Consider the following 13,715-nt stretch of genomic DNA (forward strand, 5'->3'; position numbering starts at 1 on the left):
TGCCTCCCTTAGGCTGTGAGCTCCTCAACACGGCAGGTGTCTAATAATCACTGTCTGCTGCCAGACACAGGGCTTCCCAGGGACAAGAGGCAGAGGCCCAAGGGGGCAGGGCCTGCAGACAGCCATGGACCTCAGCCCCAAGCCCCGCTGGCCTCCCTGACCCCCAGCCCCTCACAGTACACCCACTGCTGGGCAGGTCTCACGAGCATCTCCTCCCCTCTACAGCTCACCTAGACTCTGCTCCCAGGAAGCCCCCGGACTGAACCGGCACTGCCTCCACGGATGGAGCTCCTTCTGCCCATCAGATGGTCCCACGTGGCCAGGGGCCCTTCTTGGGATGTGGGTGCTCCCAGAAGGGGTTCAGCAGAATCTGAAAGAATGGTGGAGCTGAGGTTTGGCCCAGGTGTCGGGGGGGCCTTGGGACAAAGTTTCTACCCTGAGGTCTACAGTCAAAATGAGATCATCCATCACCCAGGTATCGGATGCAAAAGGTCACGGGCCCTAGGCAAGCCCAGGTCTGCCCAGGGCCTTCCCAGGTGAGCTCCCCCTGCACGACTGCTCCTTCCCTCACTCTTCAGACCACTGGCCCTTTCTCAGCTTGCAGATGGAGGCTTCATAACACCTCGTTCAAGGGACTTTCTCTGACTACCTCCTAAGTTAAATCAGGGTTCCCTACTAGTCCCCCCTTCAGCACCTGCCCACTACCCTCACAGCTTGACTGTCAATGAGGCCTGGCCCTGAGAAAAGCAGGAATTCAAAATCAAGGAGACAGACGTGAACCAGAAGTGTTTATTACAGAAATCTGGCCGAAGTTCCAACTGAGTAGCCCCAGCTGAGGCTAGGCTGGGGCCCTCTGCCCAGGGCTGGGCAGGTGAAATAGGCAAGAACAGAAGGAGTACACCTGGGACCAAGGCCTCAGAGCTGTGAGATGATGCTGGGGGCCAGACTGCAGGTGAGGCCCGTGCCATCTGGCTCCACGTTCAGGGACTTCACGATGCCATCCTCTATCACCATGGAGAACCTGCCAGAAAGAAGGGCCGGGCCAGCTGCAACAGCCTGGGCCTGGAGGCTGGGAATGGAGACAGGCGGGGTAGCAGGGGAACCGCACAGGAAACCCTCCTGCTTTTACCTCTTCAGCCGTCGATTCCCAAAGAGGGACACCAGTGAATCATCTAGTAACAAATCTGTCTCCTGAAAGGAGAAGCAAAGGAAAGGTCAGGAACTCCCAGACCTGGCTGGTCCCCACACTGGCCATGTCCCTCCAAGTCCCTGCTTCCAAGATGGAGGCTGGGGGGCCGGGTGCACTCACCTTTCCAAAGGCCCCAGTGGGGTCGGCCAGGAGCCGAACCTAAGGAGAAAGTAAGGTCACAAGAAAAATCTCCTGCTTGGCCCCTGATACCCCGCAGGACCCACACCTCACCTTGCCTTCTGTGTTGTGCGCTCGCCCCCACTCTTCAGTCACAAAGACATCATTAACGCTCAGACATGCCACCACCTCGATCCCCTTGGCCTTCAGGGTGCCAGCCTGCTCCACGTACCCTGGCAGGTGGGTCTGGGGAGGGGAAACAAAGATTCAGAAGATGGACAATTGCCTCTGCTCCTCAGCCTACCCTTCATCTCTAGGCCCTCCTCACTTCCCTACTTCAACAGCTTTGATCAGACAATGAGAACTGTGTAAGCCACAGTTCCTTTTTGCCTTGGCCACTAGGACGCTCAGATCCAAACTTAAGTGTTCCTTGGTCAAGACCATGCACTTTCCATGGGCAGGACTATGTCTCATTTACCCAAGTCCCAAGTCCCTTCCACTGTGCCTGTCACCCAGCAGGATCAATGAGAGGTGTTGGATTTCATTGCATCACCTTTTCTCCTACATTCCTGGTACCTGTTCACAGCCTCAACTTATTTTTTTAAAAACCCAATAACGGTTTTTTAACTGTCACGTCATCTACATCCTCTTGGTACAAGCTACCCCAGGACTATGTAAAGGACTAATGAACAATACAAACATGTACACAAGATCCCAACTGCTGAGCCCCAGAAGGGCAGCCCTCACCTTGGAACAGCCAGGGGTAAAGGCCCCAGGGACTCCAAAGAGCACCCCCTTCTTGCCCTTGTACAGCTCTGCCAGGTTCACCTTGTTCCCAGGATTCCCTTCAAATACCACCACCGATGGGATGGCATCTCCCACCTAGAGGGAATGACACCAAGGTAAGGAGTCGGGGGGGGGGCGCTGCAGGAGGCACCCGGATGGTGGTGCCTCCTTGGCCCTTTGTGCGGATGGTGGATGGCGGACAAAGGGCCAAGTAGCCCTGCCTGGTCCGGTGGAGCCAGGGTTGACACCCCGCGGGAAAGTCCAACCCTGTCAGAGCTTCCAGAGGTCCCTTCCCAGCAACCACCTGGTTACCCCACATGCTCCAGGTTTCAAGGTGGCCCTATTCCTCTTAAGGGCCAGTTGGTGACAACAGAAAAAGCGAGAGGCCTCTCCAGGTGTCGCAAGAGGTTGAGTAAACAACCTGAGTTACAGGAAAGGACTGGGGTAGATGGGCAGGAGGAGGTGGGGAGGAGGCCCTGACAACATGGAGGGAGGGGATCCCGGCCACGGCTGAGTGTCCCACCCTCAAGAAGAGAAAAAGGGAAGGCAGCAGAAGGTGGGAAAGTTGGGGAGTGGGGTGCAGATTCCTACATCCAGAGGGTAGAGAATAAAAGAAGGAATCTCTTGAAGGGGGAGGGATCAGTCTACCTGGGAGTGTGTGAGGGCTTCATGGGGCCAGAAAAGGTAGAGAAAAGGGGGGAAAGTCAGGGGTGAGGGGAGTGCCTCTGAGAAACCCAGCAGTTGGTTGCAGGATGCAGAAGGAGGGGGGAGATCTCAGAAGACTGTGGGGCAAAGGGGAGTCCCAAGGAGCTGGGGATGGTTCCAGAAGATGAGAAGGGTGAAAAACTCAGAAGCGTGGGAATTAGCCACGAGAGGAGTGCAGTGGGGGCGGGAAGGTATGGAGGAGGGCACATATGGGGATTGAAAAGGGTAAAGGAGATGGTTCCATAAGGTGGGAAGCCATGGTACTCAACCTCCTGAAAATGGTGAAGACTCAACACTGGTGTCCCAAGGTGGATGCGGAAGGGAGATGAGGGGAAGGCTCAAAAGCCTTGACTGTCCCAGGAGATGGAGCACGAGGCCCCTAAAACTGGCAACAACGTTGCAGCCACAGGGTCTTGATGAAGGGATGGGGGGGGGGGACAGACGGCGGAAGGAGCCTCTAGGGCAGCGGGGAGGGGTCCGGAGGGTAAGAAAGAGGGTGACTCTCCCCCAGACAAGAGGGACGAAGGGGCTTGGGGAAATAGGCGGGGGGCGGGGGGGCCGCGAAGAGGTCAGGCCTGGCTGGGCCAACGGTCACCTTGATCGGGGCCATGGCTACAGCAGCGCTTCTGAAACCTCGGACCCCGCCAAGCGTCCACTCTAGGCCTCCTTTCACGCACCCTCCGGCTCCCGCTGCTGCCGCTGCCGCACACTCAGCGACGGCCGGCCGGGAGACCGCCGAGCCCGCTCTACTGCCCAGGATGCGCAGCCACGCCAGCGGCATGCCGGGTCTCGAAACCACAATTGCCCCGCCCCTGCCTCGAGGCTAAGGTAGAAGGCTGGGCGGGACAAAGATGCTACCACGCAATCCTGCGAAAGGCGGAGCAAAAGGCGGGGCGTAGGTCGCCCCGGCCCCCTGCGCGGCGCCTCCACTGCGCAGGCGCGGGCGCCGCGCGCAAGGCGGAGTCTTCGACACGGCTCGGCTTATCTGCATTAGGGACTAGCTCACTTGCGCACTTGCAAATGGGTGGAGCTTTCGGCTGCCGCGCAGCTTATTTGCATGCAAGCATAGGGTGCTGCTGTTTTGATTGGCATAATTTACGGACTGGGGCAGTATTTCCGTTCCTTAACCGAAGCAAGGGGCGAGGAACGATGGTGTCAGGCGCCTGTGTAGGAGTAAAGCATATTTATTTTGCATTCCACGAAGGCCCCTGCATTGCAGTTGTTTTACATATTTGCGTTGTACACGACTTGTAGCAATTTGAGGTTTGTCTCAGCCAAAACCACTGGGCCTGCGCCGTAGCAATCTCCTGCCAAAACGCTTCCGGGAGCAGCGTTTGATCCCATCCGACCTCCGTTCCGGCAAGCACGGGAAGTTCTAGCAAGTTCGCCGGTTCCGCTCCTGCCAGCTGTCCAATAGGATAGAGCGGAGCAGCCCCGGAAATGACGCCAGGGGACTCCGCCCTCCTTCCGGTTCCGTCTTTGCGAGAGCGCGTAGCGTCGAGATGAAGCTGCTCACCCACAACCTGCTGAGTTCGCATGTGCGGGGGGTGGGGCCCCGTGGCTTCCCCCTGCGCCTCCAGGTACCGGCCGGGGGAGATCTCGGGCCCCTCTCCTGGGGGCAGGGGTAGGAGAACCAAGATCTGGTCCCTGCCTAACTAAATCTCTCCATCGCGCAGGCCACCGAGGTCCGCATCAGCCCTGTGGAGTTCAACCCCGACTTCGTAGCTCGTATGATACCCAAAGTGGAGTGGGCGGCGCTTCTGGAGGCTGCGGACGCCGTGAGGACCCTCGTTTTCTCCCGTGCACACCTTGGGTGGGGGGGGGGTGGTCTCACCGCAGTCCTTTACACCAGGCCAGGGAGCCTGGCCTCAGGGCGAGTGACGGGGATACCCAGAGATGATTTGGGCCTCTTGCCCACAGTTGCATCTGGTCGAGGTGCCCAAAGAGCCGATTCAGGGATATGAGCATGACGAGAGATTTCTGAGAAAGATGCACCACGTTCTGCTGGAGGTGAGAACCAGCCCATTACTTGCTTCCTGGCCATACACCCACACCTGGAGGCTGTCAGTGCTCAGCTCTCTTCCCCTCTTCCTGCAGGTGGATGTGTTGGAGGGCACCCTGCAATGCCCAGAGTCGGGACGTCTGTTCCCCATCAGCCGTGGGATCCCCAACATGCTGCTGAGTAATGAGGAAACTGAGACTTAAAAGCGTGCCAGGCCCGTTTTTCATTTTGTGAGCGCGTGTATCTTTGTTTACATATATCCTGTTTGCTACTTCTATCCTGTGTATCCCCAACCCTTGGTCCAGTGACACACCAAACACACGGTGTTCTTGAGCTCGGTATTATATTTTTTTTCTCATTAAAGGTTCAAAACCAAAAGCGGTTTCTCTTTGCAGCAAATATACATTAAAATAGAGTCTCTGTACAGCCAAGGGCTCTGGGCCCTGGCTTGCCCCATGTCCCTGCGCCTCCCTGGCCAAACCCAAAAATAAATATAGTGTTATTGCTCTGCAGGGCATAGAGACAGTGCTCTCCCTACCCCGTGAGGAGGCTGGGTGGGAGCTGATGTGGGCGCCCTGGCCGCCCCAGGGGCCCAGGGGCTGGAGCCTGCTTGGAGTTATTGCTTCAAGGGGGGGGGGGCAGTAATGCCCAATGCAAATGATGAGGAAAGGAGCGAAGGGAGCAGGGGCCTTTGCTCTCCAAATCCCTCTCTGTTCTGGAGAGGGAGTCGGATTAAGCAGCAGCAAAAGCATCACCCACTGGGAGCCTGTGGCCTCCACTCCCTTCCCTCCCTGAGATCAGGCTTCTGCCCCCCCCACCCCACATACACACACACACACACACACGCACACACACGCACACACACGTCCCCTACAGCCCCCTATGGCTTCCGCAAGGCCCCCTACACCCTGGGGGCACGTTATGGCTTGCGAGGGGCAGCACTGTGCCCAGAGCCTGGGCATGCACGTTCCCAGCTTCTGACACCCCCTGGGGGGAGGGGAGGGCATAGGGCCTGCTTCGGCTGATGGTGTTGCCCTGGCCCTGCCAGCAGGCTGTGGCACTGCCCAGACCCCAGCTCTGCCCCCTTGGGGCTGACCCCGTGCTGGGCGGGTCCTGCCAGCACCCCCACCTGTGCCCAGCCCTCGCCTCAGTCCATCATGGCCTCAAGCATCTCCAGGAACAGCTTGTGCATGGGCACCTTGCCCTCCAGCTTCACCCCATAGAAATGGGCCAGCACCTTGCCTGCCGTCTGGCGAAGGAGCGGTAGTGTAAGCAGCAGCCTGCCTGCCCGCCTCCGCTCAGCACCCCCTCCGGGGCCTGCCCGGCCAGCTTCATACTCCAGCAGGGCCTCGTGTAGAGCTTCTCGAAGCTGCTCCACAGCCTCAGCATCTTCAATGTGCACAGAGTCTGCAAGGAAAGGTGAGAGAGCTGTTGACGTGGGCCGTCTCCAGAAAGGGCAGAACCACATCTGCCTGGGCACCGCTGGATGGGTCCCAACCAGGAGCCAGACAAGGATTTGCTGAAGCACCACCCACTGCTCCGCCCATCAGCCAAGGCCCGCCCCTTCTCCCCCGGCCATGGCCATGGCCATCTCCTGTCCCCATCACCTTCTCTCTCGCTAAATGGTTCACCTTTCCACAAAAGTATGGACACCAGGGTTCAAAATCCTGCATGCAGTCCCTGGACCTGTCCTTGCCCGGCTTTGTGACTTTCAGGAAGTCACTGTTCTTTCTTCACCTAAGCTACAGTTTTCCTTGTCTGCAAAATGGGACTGTGCCACCATCAGAGTTAAAAACCAGAGGGCCTTACAGAGAGACCTGTCAGTACTTGCCCCAGACTCACCTGAATTGGCGAGGGCCAGGGCCTTCAGCAGAACGTATTCCTCGCGTTCCAGCCGCAGGGCCTGCAGTCGCCGCACCAGCTGCAACAGGGCAGCCCCCAGCTCCCCCAGGCCAGCTGCTCGAGCCCCCTCTTCATCCAGGACCAGGTCCTCGGCGAAGGCCAGCTCATCCTGCAGTGGAAGCGACCGCTGGGCCACACCCAACACCAGGACCTCCATCCACACGCTCTGCAGAACTGACATCTGGTCAGACAGCGACAGTGACGAGAAACCTGGAGGGCAGTGGGGGGCAGAGCTGGCTGAGCAAGGCACCAGAGCAGGCATGGCCCCGCCCACCCCGGGAAGCCCCACATCGCCCGGGCCCTCTACCTGGGATGCTCTTGGCCCAGCTGATGGTGACCACGATCTCTCGGTCAAAGAGGTCACAGAGGGTAGCCACAGCTGGGAGGTGTCCATCAGGGCCCGCTGGGTCGGGCATGGCATACAGCTTCTCAGGCTCAACCACCAGGAGGTGGGACACCAGTGCATTCACCGGGGCTGCAGCGATAGTTGAAAGTGGCACTCAAATTCATCACCTTGCCAGCACTTCAGGGTCAAGCATCTTCCCAGCGTCAGTCCCCCCGTGGCCTTCCTCAATAGCCACTGGCCAGCCAGGCTGACACCTCTCTCCGGGAAGGGCTACACTATCTCCCAGGGAAAGCGTCTGTTTGTGGACAGGTTCTGAGTGTCAGAAAACTCCCTGCTCCCAGCTGTACTGCTCGAGGCCTGACATAGAAAAGGATATTTTCGTAAATACTTCTTGGGGGAAATGAGTAAACGAATAGATGAAGGGAAGATTTGGGTCCCAGTGCCCAAGATAACTACTATCCCGGGTAAATGACGTCAGACAGGTCTCCCATGTCCGAGCTCCACCCCAACCCCAGAGCCCCCAAAGACCCCACTGTGCTCTCACCTGTCTTCCGAGGGCCTCCACCTACTGCCAGAGGTCCAGCAGGGAAGGGGCCTGGGAAGGGCAGCGGGTCCACCTCTGGCCGCCGCTTGTACTTCTGTCGCCCACCCCGGACACGGTCCAGACGTACCCCTTGAATTGTAGGACAGGGCTGTGTCCGTGGGGCTGGGGCTGGCCTGCTCTCCAGAGCCCACCTGCCCAGCCCAGTCTGCCAGGAACTTCCCAGGCCTTGCCCAGCCCAACCCCCTGCGCCCAGCCCCCACGCCTTGCCCAGGCCCCCGCCAGCGCTCACCCTCCTTGAGCATGCCCACCCGCAGGCACTTGGTGAAGCGACAGGCCTGGCAGGCCTTGCGTCTCCGCTTGGTGATCTCGCACTCGTTGGAGGCTGGACAGCTGTACTCGATGCTCCCTGCCAGGAAGAGGCAGGGCTCCAGTGGCGGCCTCCCAGGGCCCAGAGGAGGCCCAGCGGACAGGAGTCCCCTGACTCACCCCAGGTAAGCACAGGTCTGGGGAAAGCAGGAGTGCTGTGAATGGGGCAGGGAAGCCCGAGCACTGAAGGGACAGGCCACTGGGCTAGGGGCCCCGGCCTGGGCAAGGGAGGGGCTGGGACCAGAGGAGTCGGGCTGCACCTGGCCCAAGCTTCTTGTCAAGTCACGTTTCTGGGCTGTGCTGCTCTCATCAAGGGCCACAGTGGCCTCCACATTGCTACATCAAGCGGTCAATTCTCATCCTTATGTCATTTGGCCCAATGGAGCATCTAATGCCATTGATCCCTCCTAGAAACACTTTTCTTCTTTTGCTTCTAGGAAACCACACTCCCGGCTTTCCTCCCACCTCATTGCCACCTTGTGGTTTCTGTGCATCGGCCCACGCTCCTTCCATTGAAGACCCCTCCGACCTGTCTCCACTGACTCACTCAAATGGTGAGCTCACCAAGTCATGGGCTTTCAAATCTCCGTCTCTGGCCTAGACCAGCCTGAACTCTAGACGTATCCCACTGCCTCCTCCTGCGCACCTGGAAGACACTACAAACTTATGCAGTTCTAGATGGAGCCCCCAACCTACCCCTCCAAAACCTGCAACCCCATTTGTCCAGCTGCTCAAGCAGAAATCTAGGAGACATTTTTAATTCCTCTCTCACACCCCAAACCCAACCCACTGACAGATCCTGGTGGGCTTCACCTCCTACTATGTCCAGAAGCGCCCCTCTTCTGCCCCTGGCAACTGTTTCTACCCTTGACCAGAGTCACTGTCACCTCCCCTCCTGCTCTGTCTTTGCCTCCTTAGGTTACTGTCAACACAGAGACATCCTATTAAACCTAAGACAGGGAGTTCCCTAAGCGGTCCAGTGGTGCATTTCTCCTCACAGCCTGCTTCCTCCTACACCCTACCTGGGCTTCTTCAGCTCAAGACACCTCTTCAGGGAGGCACTCCAGAGTCCCAGACCCAGCCAGGTTCCCTGGCACACACCCTGCTCCTCGCCCTCCAGCAGTCACCGCAGCTGTACTGTAACAACTGTGTGCAGTTCACTGTTTTCTCTCTCTCTCCCCTCTGCTGGAATGTAAACTGCTTGAGGACAGGAGCGATCCTGCCTTAGTCCCAGCTATGCCCCCACACCGGGAACAGTGGCCAGGACAGCAGAGCACAAGTTTGTGAAGAGCAAGGATCCTGGAGGCTGCCACTTACCAATGGTGTGACCTTGCGCAAGTCCCACACCTAAGCCCTCGAACCCTCAGTTTTCCCATCTGTAAAACTGGGATGATTAAAAACTACTTCTGGGCTTCCCCAGTGGTGCAGTGGTTAAGAATCTGCCTGCCAATGCAGGGGACACGGGTTCAAGCCCTGGTCCAGGAAGATCCCACACGCAGCGGAGCAGCTAAGCCCGTGCGCCACAAATACCGAGCCTGGGCTCTAGAGCCCACGAGCCACAACTACTGAGCTCACACGCCACAAACGCCGAAGCCTGCGCGCCTAGAGCCCGTGCTTCGCAACAAGAGAAGCCACCGCAATGAAGAGTAGTCCCCGCTCGCCGCAACTAGAGAAAGCCCGGATGCAGCAACGAAGACCCAATGCAGCCAAAAATAAATAAATTAAATAAATAAATAAATATAAAACTTTATAAAAAAACTACTTCTTACAAAGGTTAGTTGTGAGAACTAAATGGGAAAATCAAGGTAAGACATTTAACACGGCTCACAGCACCTAAATGCTCAATAAATGATCACTATTTATGGCTAGTGCTCGATAAATATTTGTCAACAGAGAACGAAGCATTCCAGGGTGGGTAGGAGACACCTGGACCCGGACCTGGACCTGTTGGCTCAGGTCTTCAGGGCCAGAAGGGAGCACGGAGCTTTTAGACCAGCGGGTCTCAGCCAAGTCAAAACTTGCTAGAATGTCACAATCAGTCGTGAGGCATCTGTCCAAAGTTCAATTAGTAATGAGCAGAGGCAACAGTCTGGCCTTCACGAGCTTAGCTCTGGACCTCAATCGACCCAAGTTCGTATCTTGTTTCTGCCATTTTTCTACCTGTGGGACCTGAACAAAGTTTTGAAAACCTCTCTGGGCTTGAGTTATAACAGTGCTGGCACCTTAGAGATTGCTGTGTGGGTAACTGAGAGCATAAACGTAACAGGACACAGTGCCTGGCACTCAAGAAATGTTCTCAGAGAGGCTACATGTTATAACCCCCAAGTAACCAATGGTTTATATAAAAATATAAGTAATATAAGTAAAGGGCACATCCCAAATAATGCTTATTACATCACCATCTTGCTCACTCGTATTTTGATATGCTCTCCTGAGTGAGAAAAATTCAGTGAGTACTACTGGCAGGGATGCCTAATAGTCTTTTTAAAGTTAGGTGCTGAAGTACGACATAGCCACTCTCAGTTACCCGTAAAAACCTGCCTTGTGCTCATGCTGCTTCGGGGAAATCAGCACAAAAGGGGGCATGTTCTCTGCTGGTGAGAGGCCAGCAGCTGCTGGAAGCAAGAGTAAAGTTTAGGAGCAAGCAGAGGCTGCTTTGAATTCGTCAGAGCCGCTGTGGAAGGTGCTGGGCCTAGAGTACCCAGAAACTTAGGAGGCATCTTGAGTCCCACTCTCACACCCCGCATCCAATCCATCAACACATCCTGGTGGCTTTATTTAACGTTTAAGGGAAAGGACGTTCCTGGGAGGTAGGAGGGCCTGGGAACTCCAGGCTGCCAACCCCAAGTGGGGTACCACGGCAGCCTGGGGGCCTACTGCCACCCAGCAGTGCACCAACTGGGGAGCGCCAGGCCCAGAGGGCAAAGGGCACAGGAGCGGGGTGGGGGCTCACCCTGGATGGTCCTCTTGAAGAAGGCTTTGCAGGCCTCACAGGATGCCACACCATAGTGGTAGCCGGAGGCCACGTCCCCACAGACCAGGCAGAGACGTTTGGGCAGGGAGCTGAGCACCAGCTTCCCACCACCCTGCTCGCCAGGCCCAGCCCCCTCCCCATCCTCCTCCTCCTTGTGGCCTGGGAGGCAGCGGGTGGGAGCTGGGCCAGGGGCCAGGGCCACGGGGGGCTCAGTCTCAGTCTCCGAGGAACCCTTTGGGCTGTCAGGACTGGCTGGCTCTGCCTTGATGTAGAGAGGCTCAATGCCCACCACCTGGCTGGACATGGCGCTGGTCACCTGCGGGAAGAGACCCGTCAGGTCACAGGGAGGCCCTGGGATGGGGGATGGAGACACCCTGTCACCCTGGTTGCCCAACCCCAGGCCTGGGGCCAGGCTTCCAGGCTCAGCAAGAGGGTGGGGGGGACAGAGTCCAAGGAAGGCTGCCCATGAAGAGCCACCCCCCCCCCCCCCGCCCGCGACTGTTGCCATGGAAACAGAGTCTCCAGAGCCAGTAACTGACAGCCGGTCTCCCACTTGGGAAACTGCAGAAGGCTTGGAAACCCCCTACTCCCACCCAGGCCAAGGAATAGGGTAACCTAAGTGCCCAAGCAACCTTCAACCCCGTCTGGAATCCCCAGCCAGGAGTGAGATACCTCTCAAATTTTCTCCAGATGTTAGAGAGCTCAGTGATCTCCCCCACACCTGGGTATCCTCCATTCAAGAGAGAAACTAAACTGAGGCACACAAACCCAAGGGTAGTTGATGTGCTCACACACGCGTGCGTGTGTTTACACCCTCACACTCCCACTCACCTGGGTCCTCAGGTGTCCTCACCTGCACACACACGCTCACACACAATCACTCTCCTGGGCAGTTTCACGCTCACACATGTCCTTTCCCAAACCCCAGCACTCACTCATGCTCCCGTTTGCCTTCGCACACTCCTCCTGAAGTGCACACCCCATAACAGTCACACCCAAGGCTCATAATCACACTCTGGCTCACACACTCTTACACTCTCACCATGCCCCACACTCACACACACACACACACACACACACACACACACACACACACACAGGCATAGTCCCTCGTGGAAACACATTCAGAGCCTCTCACACCTGACACATCGCCACCTCCAGCCCCAGGCACACCAGCGGGCGTGGCTCCACCTCCTTGCACCCCCTCCAGCACATTCGCTCTTACACTCCTGCTGCCGCAGAGTCCTCCACCACGGGGCGCCCCGCCCCCCCCAACCTGCGCACACCTACGGGAAGTTGCCTAAAGTTGCTGCGCCTCCCCTCCCCCTCCGCCCGCGGGGGACCTCTATCAGGTTATCAGGAAGTAATGGGGGAGCGCCAAGGAGGAGGAAGTTCTCCCCTGCCAGTGCGATGACCTTTGACCCAGAGAGGAGGGTGGCCCTAGGCCCCTTCGAGCGCCCCCACGTGGTCTTCAAAGCCCCTTCCCCGACAGAAAACCCTTCCCATCTTCCAGCCCGGCCCTCCCCTGGGACTTCGGCATGCTCCAGGTGCCGGACTGAACCCTGCCCTGGGACTAGATCCGAAGCCCAAGCCCGATTCTGGTCTCAGGCCGGCGCCCTAAGACCTGGACGCCATATCCCGCCCAGACCCTGACCCTGTCTGGCTTTCGACCGGGTCCCGACCGTGACCCAGGCCGGACCCCGCCTGGAGCCCGCCCCCCGCCCGCCTCCCTGCCCCGCTCGCACATGGCCCCGGCGCACCGCCCGCCCACCCTCCAGCGGCGCTCCCCTCCGCCCCCGGACCTGGGGCCCCGGCAGGGCGGGCGGGCAGGCATGGGGGCCGAGCGGCCCGGAGCGCCGGGGTGAGCCTGGGGCCGCGGGCGGCCCCTCCTCCGCCGCCTCCTCGGGCCGCGCCGCCCCGCCGCGCCGCGTCCCCTCACTCGGCGGCGCCGCCGGCGGCTTGTAGGACACAAAAGGACATCGCGGCCGCTTCCTACTCCGCTTCCTCCAGCTGACAGCGGGGGCGGGGCTGGCCGTGCGCATGCAAAGCAGGGGGCGTGGCCCAGCGCCCTATGCTAATCAGGCAAGTGGGCCGAGCAGCGCCTGCGCTCCGGGACGTGTCAGGGCGGAGCCGGCGAAGCCAGCGGGCCGGCCTTCATGAAGGCCTCGCCCAGCCGCCGCCGAGCCGCAGCGGCGTACTTGCTTGCGTATGCGGCCGCTGAGAGGGCGTGGCCAGAGGAGACGCGGAGAGGCTACGGGAGGGGGTGGGGTCAGGAGCGTTCTTACGTAAAGAAGGAGGCGGGGTGCTCTGTGCGCAAGGGAAATGGGAGAGGTAGTTCAGCGGCCGCCTCTGAGGGTCCGGGAGATGATATACATATGTAGATAAGAGGGCGGGACCAGCGCGGGGGGGGGGGGGGATAGGGTGTCTGCATATGCATGAGGGGCGGAGCCTAGCACGCCCAAATTAGATATGAGGTGCTGTCCCTTTCCCTTTTCCGCCTTCCCCCAGGATAACACAATCGGGGCACTTGGACCTCTCACCCAATATCCCCACAAAGCTGCTGAACCCGGAGTGGGAGAAGCAGACCTAATGCATGCAAGAAGTCCTGGATTTCGAGTCCCGGGAAGGCGGAGCCGATAGGGCCCGAACCGAGAACGCTCAAGGTCACTGCGGTGACCGAGTGAAGGTCACAGGGAAAGGCGGAGCCACGTGCGTCCGCCTCACGCGGGCAGCTACGCATTGACTCACGGACCATGTACAGAAGACTCTTTTATTTCTCTAAGG

General features: G+C 58.6%; 3 protein-coding genes across 5 annotated transcripts; 1 reads left to right on the plus strand and 2 right to left on the minus strand.

Annotated features, from left to right (window-relative positions):
* Window positions 1–775: 775 nt before the first annotated feature.
* PRDX5 (peroxiredoxin 5) lies at window positions 776–3,651 on the minus strand. Its single transcript, XM_060157625.1, has 6 exons — window positions 3,393–3,651; window positions 2,054–2,188; window positions 1,421–1,552; window positions 1,310–1,348; window positions 1,130–1,191; window positions 776–1,021 (listed from the first exon to the last, which is right to left on the minus strand). The coding sequence occupies exons 1-6, from the start codon at window positions 3,576–3,578 to the stop codon at window positions 916–918; spliced, it is 660 nt and encodes a 219-aa protein (XP_060013608.1). The 5' UTR covers window positions 3,579–3,651; the 3' UTR covers window positions 776–915.
* A 566-nt stretch (window positions 3,652–4,217) lies between these two features.
* On the plus strand, window positions 4,218–5,177 carry TRMT112 (tRNA methyltransferase activator subunit 11-2). Its single transcript, XM_060158798.1, has 4 exons — window positions 4,218–4,377; window positions 4,474–4,575; window positions 4,718–4,807; window positions 4,895–5,177. The coding sequence occupies exons 1-4, from the start codon at window positions 4,300–4,302 to the stop codon at window positions 5,000–5,002; spliced, it is 378 nt and encodes a 125-aa protein (XP_060014781.1). The 5' UTR covers window positions 4,218–4,299; the 3' UTR covers window positions 5,003–5,177.
* Window positions 5,126–12,853, minus strand: ESRRA (estrogen related receptor alpha). Of its 3 annotated transcripts, XM_060158796.1 has the most exons (7): window positions 12,734–12,853; window positions 10,911–11,247; window positions 7,881–7,997; window positions 7,592–7,720; window positions 7,009–7,176; window positions 6,642–6,911; window positions 5,126–6,206 (listed from the first exon to the last, which is right to left on the minus strand). In XM_060158796.1, exons 2-7 carry the CDS (start codon window positions 11,233–11,235, stop codon window positions 5,947–5,949), a joined length of 1,269 nt encoding a protein of 422 aa, XP_060014779.1. In that variant the 5' UTR covers window positions 11,236–11,247; window positions 12,734–12,853; the 3' UTR covers window positions 5,126–5,946. The 3 variants fall into 3 exon arrangements, with proteins under 3 accessions (XP_060014779.1, XP_060014778.1, XP_060014780.1); XM_060158795.1 differs by lacking the exon at window positions 12,734–12,853 and having other exon boundaries at window positions 10,911–12,228; XM_060158797.1 differs by lacking the exons at window positions 10,911–11,247; window positions 12,734–12,853 and adding an exon at window positions 8,522–10,898.
* Window positions 12,854–13,715: the final 862 nt, after the last annotated feature.

This window comes from Lagenorhynchus albirostris, chromosome 9 (assembly GCF_949774975.1).
Source record: "Lagenorhynchus albirostris chromosome 9, mLagAlb1.1, whole genome shotgun sequence".
Taxonomy (NCBI): Eukaryota; Metazoa; Chordata; class Mammalia; order Artiodactyla; family Delphinidae; genus Lagenorhynchus; species Lagenorhynchus albirostris.